The sequence below is a fragment of the Hypomesus transpacificus genome, chromosome 1 (assembly GCF_021917145.1).
Source record: "Hypomesus transpacificus isolate Combined female chromosome 1, fHypTra1, whole genome shotgun sequence".
Classification (NCBI taxonomy): domain Eukaryota; kingdom Metazoa; phylum Chordata; class Actinopteri; order Osmeriformes; family Osmeridae; genus Hypomesus; species Hypomesus transpacificus.
In genome coordinates, this window is record NC_061060.1 from 10,038,807 (window position 1) to 10,051,815 (window position 13,009).

Genomic DNA, 13,009 nt, shown 5'->3' on the forward strand with positions numbered 1-13,009 from the left:
AGAAGTACACTCTGTTTCTTCGAGTGGGTGGGATCTTAATATACTCTGCTTCGATTGGCTGAAGAAGGAGGACGCTTCCCGAGTGCAATCGTTTAGAGATTAACGTCAACTGAAACCGAAAATGTCCGACCCTACAGTAGCAGATACTCGCCGATTAAACTCCAAACCTCAGGATCTTACAGATGCTTATGGTCCCCCGAGCAATTTTCTCGAAATTGATGTTTATGACCCACAAACTGTCGGGGTCGGCCGGAACCGATTCACAACATACCAAGTGCGAATGCGGGTGAGTGTTAGCATGATGGAATAGCACAACGAGTGTCACAAGGCCTCGCAACTGGAACTGGGGTTGGGAGGTCTGTGGTTGGGAGGGGTTTTTAGGTAAAGTCTAGACAGTTCTCACTCGTTTCCGCATAGCTTTTCTCACTTTTGTCTACTGAATAAATTGTACTGTCTGCTATGTTATTGTCATAGAGGTGCTTTGGTAAGCACCGAAATCTATAGATCTGCTAATGTGAGATAGCATGCAACCCACTACAATTCTAGAAGGTTGGGTGTATGTCTTACCATATGATGTATTCGAATTCATCCCTTTTTCAGCAATGTGTCTCATTTGTATTATTGCTTGAACATACACAAATATTTGTTCACAACTACAAGAGATGATGTGATCACCACATGAATCACATAACTAAGTTGTGTCGTACGCCCATGTTACCAAACGGCATCATCATTATATTGAGTTTATGCTTACTCTTTTTTTTACCCCACAGACAAACCTACCGATCTTTAAATTGAAGGATTCATGTGTACGGAGAAGATACAGCGATTTTGAGTGGCTGAAAAATGAGCTGGAACGAGATAGTAAGGTAGGTGATCATGCAAAATCATGATGATAAAGGGTCTAGCAGTGTGGACCTCAATTATTACATGCAATGAAGGCATATTTTTACAGAGCCTCGAGTTGTGCGCTATCTATAGATTGTGGTACCCCCTCTGCCTGGGAAAGCTCTGAAGAGACAGTTGCCCTTCCGAGGAGATGAGGGTATCTTTGAGGAGGGTTTCATCGAGGAGCGGAGAATAGGCCTGGAGCAGTTTATCAACAGGTTTGTACAGTTACCGTGTGTTATGTGGTTAGCAAATGAGCATAAACTAAGTGAGGAGCTGGGAAAGGTCTTAGGGTTCCTTTCCCTAACTTCTCACCATCTAAAAGCACTTCACCTCAAGTCTTCCTTCAACACCATTGGGTTGATGATACTCTGCATACATCATACTCAGATGACACATGCTTGCTAATGATACATGCTATCCCTGCATCTCATAATTTCTCACCAGAATCGCAGGCCATCCCCTGGCCCAGAATGAACGCTGTCTCCACATGTTCCTGCAGGATGAGTCCATTGACCGCAACTACATTCCTGGAAAAGTACGCCAGTAGGAGGGCTGGGTGGGAGGCTGGTTTGGTGGGAGATTCTAAAGTGTCAGAAAGGCAGTGGCTTCTATAAACCTATTTTAATACATTCTCTGCAAATAGAAAGCATATATTTTTACACTAAATAATTTAAATATTCATAATGTATAAAAACATGGTTAACCTCAGTTTCAAAAAGTTATACATTTTACACATTTACTCAGAACCATGTGGAAAATATTATTATGCATAACATCAACTGCACATAATGCTCCTTTCTCAACAAATGTGTGTGTGTTGTGTGTTTGATGTGTCATTTATTGGAATGTTATATGTAAGATGTACAAGTTCAATATGTAGCAGGGGGCAGGGCAGACCATCTGCTTAAATTATGAAATATGATTTAGCAGTGGAAAGGAGATGTGTAGAATCTATTCTTTATCACAGGTTTTTTTTTTGTCTTACAATGTTTCCCCCCCCCCCGCCTTTTTTTTTAGGTGTGAATAAAGTAAGTTTTGTTATGCTTATTATTTAATTTAATACCATAGTTATACATTTTGACATGCAAATGCATGGTTCATTGTATAGTGACCAAATATTTTATACAGGTGGGACAGAGGTTAACAATGTTGTGTTCAATTATATTGTCTCCAGAGATGTATCAGCTTTACTTTATTGCTGTTCAGCTAGGATGTCAGTGATGACCTTGTAGTGACACTAAACAGCATTTCACTTTATGTGTCTTCTGGTATGTGTGGCATGCATGGGTGAATCATCACTGCGTATTAGTTAAAGTTATCCTTGTGCTGTTTTTTTTATCTCTTGTCCACAACTGGTCACAAAGGCAAACTAGAGGACTGGGACCCATAAGTCATTATGGTATTCAGACGGCATGCATTATGCTGATGCGGTTATACTATACCAGTAGAGTTAAAATACCTATGTGCATCAACATTGTGATGGTTTGTTACTCATCAGCCCATCTGAAATTGTATAAGAAATGTAAATGTTGGTTTATTGCTGTGTAGGTACCTCAGTTTAAATATATTGAGTACATTTGAAGCAAAAATTGAAGTATGCACATGTCAATGTTGGGCTGTGAATTACATGTCGTTTGTTTTTGTTTTTAAAGCAGTGCCAGTGATGAAAGTGATGAGGTGCATGCAGCCCAGCCTCCAACCCAGCCCTGGCTGTTTGACTAAATTACAAAAACCTGTGGTGCAGGTGACCATCTTCTCCTTCAATGCCTGCATATGTCTGAACTCTGTAAATACTGTGTAAATATATACATATCTTGTTATTATCTATCAACCAAGAAATTGCCGCAATATATTCATCGAGTGTAGAGCTTAGGTCAGTAGCCTGGAAAGGGGAATACATTGTCAATCAAGGGGGATTTTTGCATGCAGACTTTAACTGAAACCTGTGCTCACTGTACATGTCATAGTGTCTTTTTTGACACTGACATCCAAACCTCGTGTTGCTACTCTTCAACTCTTTCTAAAATGTGTGGAAACCGCTCTCTATCGACACTTGCTACAATAGACAAAGTTTGCTTCTACACAAACAAGTTGTCTTAAGTTTCTCAGAAGGTATGTGGTGGTCCTCAGGTGCATCCATTGACTCTTATTCAGCCATGCATTTCACCAGAAAGCACCAAAGACAGTCGTTTCTCTGCTGCCCTGTGATTGTGACGTCTTCCTGACCCCCTGCCTAGTCTATGACTGATTAAGCAACACTATTTTGGGGGGGGGGGGGGGGGGGGGGGGTCTACAATATTTTCATGTGTATTTGATCACTTTCAAATATATAGCTGCTGCTGAGAATTCACCATTTTTATACATTGATTGATAATGTAATGTTCAGTTTATTAAATCATTGTGGATCCAAGGGAACTGGTTGTCTCCTCATCATTGCTCTACAGTACACTAATTATCCACAAGGACACAGGTTTGTTTTATGAAGCAGTTTGGCAGATTTGAAAATGTAAAAGCCTATGAAAAATAAATTGTCACTACACAATAAAAGAAAAACGTGTAATACATGTGGACACCCTTTTCCTCAGGGTAGTACCCAACATTCCAATGACGTCGGTGCCCACCTCCCACGCCCTAGTGGTTTGCCAAAAATGGTTGTTCCGGTCCCAACGACACTGCTCATAAAATATCCCAGATTTGATGTTTTACCTATTCCAGTATAATTATCGCAAGCATTGGCAAGACATTGCATTATTTAGTGGCATTTCTAAATAAAGTATCGAACATTTTATTCAGAATAAGCAAATTATGTTTCTTGTCAATCGTCATTAGAATATAGCAACGACATTTGAGAGGGGCGGGATGGAACATAGTAAGCCAATCAAACCACGCTGTTTGTAAGCTTTACATTCTGCATGTGTTCATTGTCGTGAGTTGTAGCTTTCCCCGTTGTGTATGTCTGAGGGATAGCTGTTTACTGAATACGCTGAAACACGTTTAGTCTGTAGACTGCACACCATCGTAGGCGTCCATCACCGAAAATCCCATTAATCGACATCGGGTATGTTGTACATCGTTCTTTCATCGGTCTTTCATCTCAAGATCGCTTTTTAAATGTAGCTACTGTTAGGCGTTTGTTGTTTCACCACTATTGCTAGCACGCTAACCCTTTACAGTCACATTTATGAAGTTAACTACAGTAGCTAGACAGAATACTTTCATTTAATTGTGTCTTCATTTTTTGTTAATTTGCCACAGTGGTACTGCTGGGATAGTTGTATCACATCAACTATCATCACTCGTCTTGTTTTCATTACATATGGATGCCCCATTGATTATTTTGAAGCCAACTAACGCTAGCTACGGACGCGCGCAACAGCAAATATTGCTAGTTACTTCCTCTTTGCTACTAATACTTGAGACCCACAACCTGTTTGGTTTTTGCCCTTGTTAGGAACTTCCGTGGATATGTGGCAGAAGATAGAGTTACAGTTAGCTACTAGTTAAAACTACTGTTAAGGTTGGCCGCTAGTGGGGTTGTACTAAAGTGTAATGCTCATTTCTAATGAGTAAGTAATTTCTAATTAGTAAGTATTTCACAATGTCATTCTAATAAGTAAGTAATTCGTTCAATGGGGCTGACACACCTGCAACATGAAGCGTATCCTCTTCGCTGTTGTTCGTCCTACCGTACGTCATGAAGCTAGAATGAATTCAGTTAGATTTTTGTTCTTAATACTTCCTAGTAGACTGTAACCAGTGTCAGATCAACGAATTCTAAGTGGCTACTCCTGATGCTTGGCATCTAAAATATTTATACAAACGTTTTATTTTAGCGTCATAATTAAACTAATATGACCAGTTGTACCTCTGAAGGGCAGGCCAAGAAGACGTTGCTTGACTGAGCAGATGTAGCTACATAACTGCGTGTGGGGTCAAGGTAAAGATGTAACAGCCGCTCAGTGTGATGATTATAAAGATGCAGAAAGAATCGTCATCTATGACCAGTCTCTTTACAGTAATACATTCAGTTCATCGGAAGAGATGCTGAATTAGGTGATTGTTTGTGGTCTGTTGTCCAGACGGCCCATAATTAGGTTGCCCTTTGGTGGCAGGAAACCGATGAATAGCAAATGTAGTGTTCATCATCTTGGTAATTCAGAGCTGAAGAGGGTTTGTCATTGAGATGCACATTCTAGAATACATTCAAGGAACCTGAAATTGAACATTCTACACGTCTTGCGTTCTTCTGCAAGCGGTACTCTGACCCTTCAAAAGGGCCATAATGGTTTTCATGACCGGGGCAAGGTTTTCAGAATTAAGTCTCGAACCTGTCTATTTGCTATGCCAGCTCTTATCTGTGCCAAAACGGTGTAGTCTATGTCCATTGTCTGTATATCAGACTGTGCCTCCCATATCAAATCAGGGTCTTTAGAGTTGTACAACAACAAAAATAGTTGATAAACAACAAATGTAGGCTAGGTTAAGTTATTAAGAAATGTAACTGGATACTGTGGGATCTGTTTAATGTACCAAGGTTGCAGTAGTGTGTAAGAAAGTAAGACATTTAACAGGGTAATCTTCCAAAACATTGATTGTGTAAAATTGCATGTAAATATTGTTGGTTTTGTGTTGAAGGCCACCCCACTTCCAAGCAACACACACATTGTGGATAATTATTCAATTTTAAGGTTGTGCTTGATGCAGGATAGTCTTGATACTCCAGTTATCTTTCCCTGGTTAGTATGCTGTCCTAGTTAAATCATGTATATGTAGGAGTCATGACTCCATCATACTTTGTTTTCTTTTCTTTTATCAAATAACAAGTAAGGAACTACAAGGACGTGGATTAGGGGGCTAGCAGTTTGAAGCTTTTCCCTGTGGTTATGCAAGGATTTATTGTGTGTGCAGTGCAGCATAACAAGCCAATGTGTGTATCTGCTCTAGCTAAGTACATACCAAAGTAGGGATTGTGAAAGAGCACACACCTGAAAGTATTGAGTTGGACTGCGTCGAAGATATTTTGTGCTATTGGCTATGTTGAGTGGGTGTTGTCTTCTGTCAGTTAAAAAGCATTGACTCTTGATGAGGTGTGCCCCAGACTGAGCCTCATTAAACTTGCATTGCTTCTCAAGTAAGTACGTGTGTTAACTAGCTTAACTGTGAGGAAAAAACCCTCAACCTCTTGTTAGTAGACTTTTGATGTCCCTTTTCATTACTCTGTGGTTATAGTCTACGTTCAGTTGAATAGTAGCAGAATTGTTTTTGTATATTTAGATTGGTCATTTATATTCTTCTAGCAAAGCTTTGTATGGGGATCATCTGTCTACTTGCTAAAAATTTAATCAGTCTCAAGTCATTCTTTTCATCAGAGTTTTCCATTCCTTTTCACCAACTATGCATCCATTCCCTTTCTCCCTCTTCTAATTTCTTTCTCCTATTTCTGCTCCAAACCCTTTTTGTCTAGCTTTTTTTGGCTACTTGTGAAAGGCCTGCCTCTAGGTTTGCCAGTTTTTCAGACGAAGGGTCTGTACTGGTCAGTCCTTCCACATGCTTTCATTCTATTAGGGCTACCAGCCAGTGGTTGGGTTCAAGCCGACTCTGTCTATAAATCACCTGGAGTCCGGCCAAACTTCTTTAAGCAGCTTGAGATACACGGAAAGCTGTGCTTGACGTTGGCATATGACTGTGACGTTGTGCCTGTCCTTGGCACAGTCTACAGAGCACACTCCTCTGACTAACATGATCTAGGACTCTTGATTGTTTGTGTCAGAAACCTTGTATGGATGGCCACACCTTGCTTTGATGTTGCGTCATGAGGTGCCACAAACGTTTGGGGTTGTGTGTTTGTGTGGAGCAGAAAAGTGAATATTTTAAGTATGATATTATTGAGTTCAAGGGTGTTAAGTAGGCTTCCTACCTTATATTGACAAGTTTTTAATTTGTATTTTTACTGTTTTGGAATAAATGTAACCTTACCTATTACACTGGTGAAATCAACTTTCTGATGCAACATGTTCTGTACAATAGGTTGTGACATTTCTGTCTTTTCTTGCCAAATCATCAGGATTGTATCATATGTGATTTGAGTAAACTATTCTTGCATTTTTTATTTAGTACCTCATGCAAACACAAAATCAGACTGTGGGCATGGTGTCATATAACCCACTTCTATCATCAATTAATATCTTCAGAAGGTGTCAGGAAACATATTTTCTTACAATCCCAGGAAGTATACAATGAATGAAGATCAAATGTGTCACACCATGATGTGCCATCCATTTATGATCCCCGTTCCCACACCCCGTTAACCTAAATAATGTTCTTTGTCATTCTTATTTACAGCTGTAGTTCAGAGCAGTCTACACCCACCCTCCTCCCAGTCTGTATTCCCATTCCTGGATCAGTGCTGGGTCCTGTCCTGTGACAACATGCTTCAGAAGAAACTGGTTTCCTTTGGGAAGATGCTGCTCCGCCGCCGGGAGCTGGACTGCAGCCAGGAGGAGACCCGCTTCGCCCGCTGCCTGACAACACTAGACCTGATAGCCCTGGGGGTTGGTGCCACGCTGGGTGCTGGCGTCTACGTCCTGGCGGGGGAGGTGGCCCGGGAAAAGGCCGGACCCGCCATTGTGCTCTGTTTTCTCATCGCTGCGCTCTCCTCAGTCCTAGCTGGCTTGTGCTATGCTGAGTTTGGGGCCAGAGTCCCCAAAACAGGTTCTGCCTACATGTACAGCTATGTGACAGTCGGCGAGGTCTGGGCCTTCATCACTGGCTGGAACCTCATCCTGTCCTATGTCATAGGTGGGTTATAGGTGGATGATAAGACGAAAGTGGAAGACATGTATTCATGATAAATACATCCATATGGAACTGCACTGAATCTTATTCTGGGAACTAATGGAAACATTAGTTCACATTCTGTGATTTAGCAATTAACTGGATGGCTGAGTCTGCATGCACTGAAGATGAACGAATATGCAGATGAATAGCCCTCCAGATGGAAAGCTTCTAAGAGTCCTTCAGGACAGAGTGAACAAGAGTGGTTCACATTTTCTCTCAAATGTTTAATTCCTCTTCTGCTTTTCCTATCGTTCTTCTCTTCCCCAGGCACAGCAAGTGTGGCGCGAGCTTGGAGCTCGACCTTCGATAACCTGGTTGGGCAGGCCATCTCAAAGTTCTTTAAAGAGTTTATGTCCATGAATGTTCCTGGGAAGGTCCTTGCAGACTACCCAGACCTCTTTGCTCTCCTGCTGGTGTTGTCACTCACTGGTGAGTGTCTCATCACCCCATTGTAAGAGTGGGCTACGTAATATGTCCCTTCAAATAGGAGAATGGTTCATGAAGTGTTTGAAGCAATGTAGATGGATTGTGTCCTGACTGCTTTTTAACGCTGACACCCACACAGGCCTGCTGGCGTTTGGCGTGAGCGAGTCTGCTCTTGTGAACAAGATCTTCACAGGGATCAACCTGGTGGTGCTCGGCTTCGTCATCATCTCAGGCCTGGTGAAGGGAGACCGGGCCAACTGGAACCTTACACTAGAGGACTTCATCAACTCCACCAATATCAGTGATCCTGAGTGAGTCACTGCCAGATGGCTTGCTGAGACGTTCATTGTTTTGACACGGATATTATTTTTGTCTGAAAATAACCCAAGACAATAGTTGATTGGGTAGGGTGGAGGGGGACTTGATTGTTTACTGAAAATAGATCAGAGGGTTTTAAGAGGTTTGACTTCAAGGGAAACAGACCTCAGTTGTTGACTTTGGCAGTAACCAGGTCCTTGTTACTCTCCTTGTCCAGGCGCATACAGCAACAGTTTGGCACCGGGGGGTTTGCACCGTTCGGCTTCAGCGGAATCCTCTCTGGTGCTGCCACCTGTTTCTACGCCTTTGTGGGTTTTGACTGCATAGCCACAACAAGTAGGTTGTTTCCTCTCTGCCTCAACAGTGTTGTGTACTAGTCTGTGGTTTTGCTGTAGGAACCAAAACCTGACAACCTTTTTTTCCCACAGGTGAGGAGGCAAAGAACCCCATGCGTTCCATCCCCATCGGTATAGTGGCCTCTCTGCTCATTTGCTTCTTTGCGTACTTTGGCGTGTCCGCGGCCCTCACCCTGATGATGCCATACTACCTGCTGAACACCCAGAGCCCCCTGCCGGAGGCATTCAGCTACATACACTGGGACCCTGCCCGCTACATTGTGGCTGTGGGCTCCCTCTGTGCACTGTCCACAAGGTGAGCCTGATGCCTTCCAAAAGCAGCTTGTGTCCATGTGCAAATGTTTAATCTTCCATCCTAATGTCAAAGAATGAACTTTTCAGCGTAAACATTTTGAATTTTGAACTCTCTCCCGAGAGCCCTCTCGCAATGCTGAATTTAGTATCTCCTTGTGCCAAAGTGATGTTTTTCCAATAAGCATACAATTCATTACTTTTCTAAATAAGATTTAAATAAGATTTTGAGTGTATTTGTCGTGGTTCTGTCTCCAGTCTACTGGGCTCCATGTTCCCCATGCCCCGTGTGATCTACGCCATGGCTGAGGACGGCCTGCTCTTCCGCTTCCTGTCACGCATGAATGTGAGGACCAAGACTCCTCTGCTGGCCACGATTGTGTCAGGAATTGTAGCGGGTGTGTTTATTCCGTCTGACATTCCGTCTCCAGTTTGCTCGATGATCTCATTGCAAGATTAAAGCAGAGGTTTTTCAAAGTACCGTTCCTGAAGTCATGAAATGTGTTTCCTGTTTAGCCCTTATGGCGTTCCTGTTTGACCTAGCTGCCCTGGTGGACCTGATGTCCATAGGAACTCTTCTGGCATACACACTTGTGGCTGTATGTGTGCTTATTCTCAGGTTTGTACATTTCTGATGTTACTTTATAATCTACAATTAAACTAATAATCTCATTTGCTAATACACAATGAGATCTGAGTGCATGTTTGGCCACTGTGCCAGTGTATCTGTTTATGGTTTTCATGCATGTATTGAAATCCCCAGGTACCAGCCAGGCAGCCTGAGTATCAGTGGCCCCAGCCAGAAGCTGGTGGACCTGGCAGGGCCTGAAAAGGCAGCCATGGTTGAGGGAGACAGTGGGGACGATTTCAGCAACGAGGGCCTTGAGACGCGGCCCCTGAGAGAGAGGTTCACCTACAAGATGCTGCTGCTGCCCAGCTGTGACATCCCAACCAAGACCTCCGGCCTCATCGTATACCTCACGACTGCTGTCGTCTGTGAGTCCCCTCCCTCTGCTTTCAGGGCAGGAGTATAGCAAGTACATTTTTATGTAAATATTGGAATTTCCCAATTTGGGGATAAAGTACATTATTAGTATTTGCTAATATAGGTTTCCTCCCCTCCCATTCTCTCTGTGTAGCTGTGCTGTTCACCGTGCTGTGTGTGGTCCTGGCCGTGTGGGGGGAGCGGGTTGTGGAGGGCCGACCCGCTTGGGTCACAATTGCAGCAGTGCTCTCTTTCTCCTCCCTCGTTTGTGTGGTTATCATCTGGAGACAGCCTCAGAGCAGAGAGGCTCTTACTTTCAAGGTACTGTGTCATATACAAATACCCAGCCTGCGTTTTCCATGTTTACTCAAGTTCAACAGAAATTTCCACACAGTGTCTGACAGTTTCCCCTTTTGCCTGCTGAACTAGTGTTTTGTTTTATCTTTTAACTCACCCCCCCCCCCCCCTTCCTCTATTGTACAGGTACCACTACTCCCAGTATTGCCATTAGTCAGTATCTTTGTCAATATCTACCTCATGATGCAACTGGATGGAACTACATGGATTCGCTTTGCAGTGTGGATGGCAATAGGTTTGTGAAATCAAGCATTTATTCCTTAACTTCTAAACCTGTTAAACTTGCTTTCTTGACATTATTGTGGCTAGAAACTGAAAGGGTTGGACACATATTTCACAAACTTACTGTCTCTTTCTCCTTCCTGATTCCATCCGTTTTTTCAGGTTTTGTCATATATTTTGGTTATGGCATCAGGAACAGTTCAGAAGCAACTCAGAACTCTGGAAAGTTTGAGCCGGTTCACCGATCCAAGAGTCCCATCTATCTTGCAGATGATGACAGTGAGGTGGAGGGCATGACGCCCTAAAAGAGGAAGTACTCCAGTACTCCATCATGGTATTTTAGGTTTACATATATGAAGTTATCCTCAATTTCATCAGTTAGGGATAAAAGTATTGCGCTAAGACAGTGTTTTAACCTGTCCCTTTCATTGGGTAATTCATGTTATGTGTCAAGAGTGGTTGAATGGAAAGGGCATCCCAATGTTAAGCACATCAAAAGGACCAGTAGTACAGTAATAGATTTTAAGGTGAATTATTATACGTATTGTTAATATTATTAACCAACACAAATTAACAAACATGCCAAATTGTTACATATCTAACCATTGACAGTCATTTCTCTCCATAATGATGTCATTCAAGTGGTGCAGACCTTCACCTAAGTCCTTTTCGTATTATAGTGCCTTTAACTTGAGCTAAATTTAGCAATTTTCACAAATGAAAGTTGCCCTCTGACTATGCTGTGCATGATACCACTTAAACAGGTCAATTTGTCTGTCTTCTAGTCAATGAAATAGGTCAATCATTTTTGTATCCTTACACATTCAGTTTTTGCTCAAAAAGTAGGACAACACAAAGTGCGTATGATAATCTTGTCAGACCACACAAAATTGAGTCTGCACTAAATTCATTTTTGACAATGAAACATAAATTAAAAGTTTTCCCCCACAAGGGGAGCACAATTAAAATTGAAGAATTAACCATTTTGAAAAGATAATATTTTTCTTATCATTAGATGATTAAAATATTTATACAGATGCATGCATGTTTATTTTGTTGGATACATACAATTTTATGTATGCTGCATTACAAAGTTACTGAAAGGGCTGCTGCCGGCCATAAAAGTCTCAATGAGATTGTTAAATTAACTTATTTTTGCACCATAATATAAACCTCTACCAAATACAAACATTTCTATATAAAGGTACAATGACGCTGTAATGAAGGCTGCTTATGTTTGTCCAACACTGACACTACAGAGAGCGTGAAATGGGATTAAATAAACTTAAATTGATCCTGGTTATCATCCCAATATTATGCCTTTGAAAGTATACTTTTCTTCATTTGGTCAAGGCTATGTAATATAATGGATGGATTATATGTATATTTTTGTACATACCTATTAATTTTTCAAATTGTCTTATAAAGGACAGTTTTGCCTTTCTGTGGTCATCTCTCTTTATACTATAGTCTTTATAGATCTGATGACATGAATGTATATTATTGTTTAAATGTAAAGTAGATGGGGTCTGTCATATTTTTCTTCAATATACCTTCTCTTGTGGTATTCATCCTGTGCCTTTCTGTTGTATGAGTTATATAATTCCTATTGTACAATTGATTATTAATTGTTAAGGTTATTCTTCGTCTGACATTTTGTATTTTTGCTTGGTATTCTGAGTGTGCTTTCAATGGCATTTTTAGTTGTATTTAATTGTTCAAGTCTGGGAGCTTGTTGATACTGAACGGTTTCGCAGAGGCCTCGAATAGCTGGCAGGTCTAAACAAGGAACTGTGAGGCGACCACGGGTCAACCTGTGAGAACAGGTTGTTGCTTTTTTTACTTGCAGCATATGAGAAACTAATTTTGTTATGCAAATATTGTATATTCTAGAACATGAAGTGATTTTGAGAGGTGATATGTTGTGGTGTTGTCTTTGTTTCCAATTTAAAGCAACGTCTTTAACAGCGTATTTTGTAACTTATTATTACTAAATGTTTACAGGCATCCTGGTCTTAAGATGTTTTTGCAGTATGGTTACATATGGTAAAATGTATTGTATACTAACTGATGAAAATCTATTATCTGTAACTGTTACAATAGAGAGACCGATACGCTGCTGTATAAAATGCAAATGTTTTAACTGTCAATAAATTTCCATGGAAAATGGTTCATTCGTAATTGTTTTAGCGCAATATCCCAATCCAACAAACGAAAGAATGACGCGTTTTAACAGATTTATAATGTCTAAAACAGACTAGCTGAGAAATATCCTGGAAAAAATATAGAATTATTTTACAACACGAAAGTTGCAATTTCTCCATCA

General features: G+C 41.2%; 2 protein-coding genes across 5 annotated transcripts; both read left to right on the forward strand.

The window, feature by feature from the left end:
- The first annotated feature begins 73 nt into the window (after positions 1–73).
- On the forward strand, positions 74–3,172 carry LOC124470140 (sorting nexin-12-like). 3 transcript variants are annotated; one of them, XM_047023910.1, is made up of 6 exons: positions 74–286; positions 774–869; positions 982–1,106; positions 1,336–1,426; positions 1,909–1,919; positions 2,544–3,172. In XM_047023910.1, exons 1-5 carry the CDS (start codon positions 122–124, stop codon positions 1,912–1,914), a joined length of 483 nt encoding a protein of 160 aa, XP_046879866.1. In that variant the 5' UTR covers positions 74–121; the 3' UTR covers positions 1,915–1,919; positions 2,544–3,172. The 3 variants fall into 3 exon arrangements, with proteins under 3 accessions (XP_046879866.1, XP_046879858.1, XP_046879851.1); XM_047023902.1 differs by lacking the exon at positions 1,909–1,919 and having other exon boundaries at positions 2,547–3,172; XM_047023895.1 differs by lacking the exon at positions 1,909–1,919 and having other exon boundaries at positions 75–286.
- A 616-nt stretch (positions 3,173–3,788) lies between these two features.
- slc7a3b (solute carrier family 7 member 3b) lies at positions 3,789–12,853 on the forward strand. Of its 2 annotated transcripts, none has more exons than XM_047021544.1 (12): positions 3,789–3,949; positions 7,234–7,689; positions 7,996–8,157; positions 8,294–8,465; positions 8,690–8,808; positions 8,901–9,123; positions 9,378–9,517; positions 9,636–9,738; positions 9,883–10,115; positions 10,259–10,425; positions 10,588–10,696; positions 10,846–12,853. In XM_047021544.1, the coding sequence occupies exons 2-12, from the start codon at positions 7,320–7,322 to the stop codon at positions 10,986–10,988; spliced, it is 1,941 nt and encodes a 646-aa protein (XP_046877500.1). In that variant the 5' UTR covers positions 3,789–3,949; positions 7,234–7,319; the 3' UTR covers positions 10,989–12,853. The 2 variants fall into 2 exon arrangements, with proteins under 2 accessions (XP_046877500.1, XP_046877508.1); XM_047021552.1 differs by lacking the exon at positions 3,789–3,949 and adding an exon at positions 5,646–6,022.
- Positions 12,854–13,009: the final 156 nt, after the last annotated feature.

What these genes read in the sequence shown, in the direction of transcription:
- LOC124470140 (XM_047023895.1), top strand. Translation starts at nt 122, where the DNA reads ATGTCCGACCCTACAGTAGCAGATACTCGCCGATTAAACTCCAAACCT. An exon ending in CATACCAAGTGCGAATGCGG is followed by an intron (nt 287 to 773) that starts GTGAGTGTTAGC and finishes TTTACCCCACAG; the next exon opens with ACAAACCTACCGATCTTTAA. An exon ending in AGCTGGAACGAGATAGTAAG is followed by an intron (nt 870 to 981) that starts GTAGGTGATCAT and finishes CGCTATCTATAG; the next exon opens with ATTGTGGTACCCCCTCTGCC.
- slc7a3b (XM_047021544.1), top strand. Translation starts at nt 7,320, where the DNA reads ATGCTTCAGAAGAAACTGGTTTCCTTTGGGAAGATGCTGCTCCGCCGC. An exon ending in ACCAATATCAGTGATCCTGA is followed by an intron (nt 8,466 to 8,689) that starts GTGAGTCACTGC and finishes CTCCTTGTCCAG; the next exon opens with GCGCATACAGCAACAGTTTG. An exon ending in GTATGTGTGCTTATTCTCAG is followed by an intron (nt 9,739 to 9,882) that starts GTTTGTACATTT and finishes TGAAATCCCCAG; the next exon opens with GTACCAGCCAGGCAGCCTGA.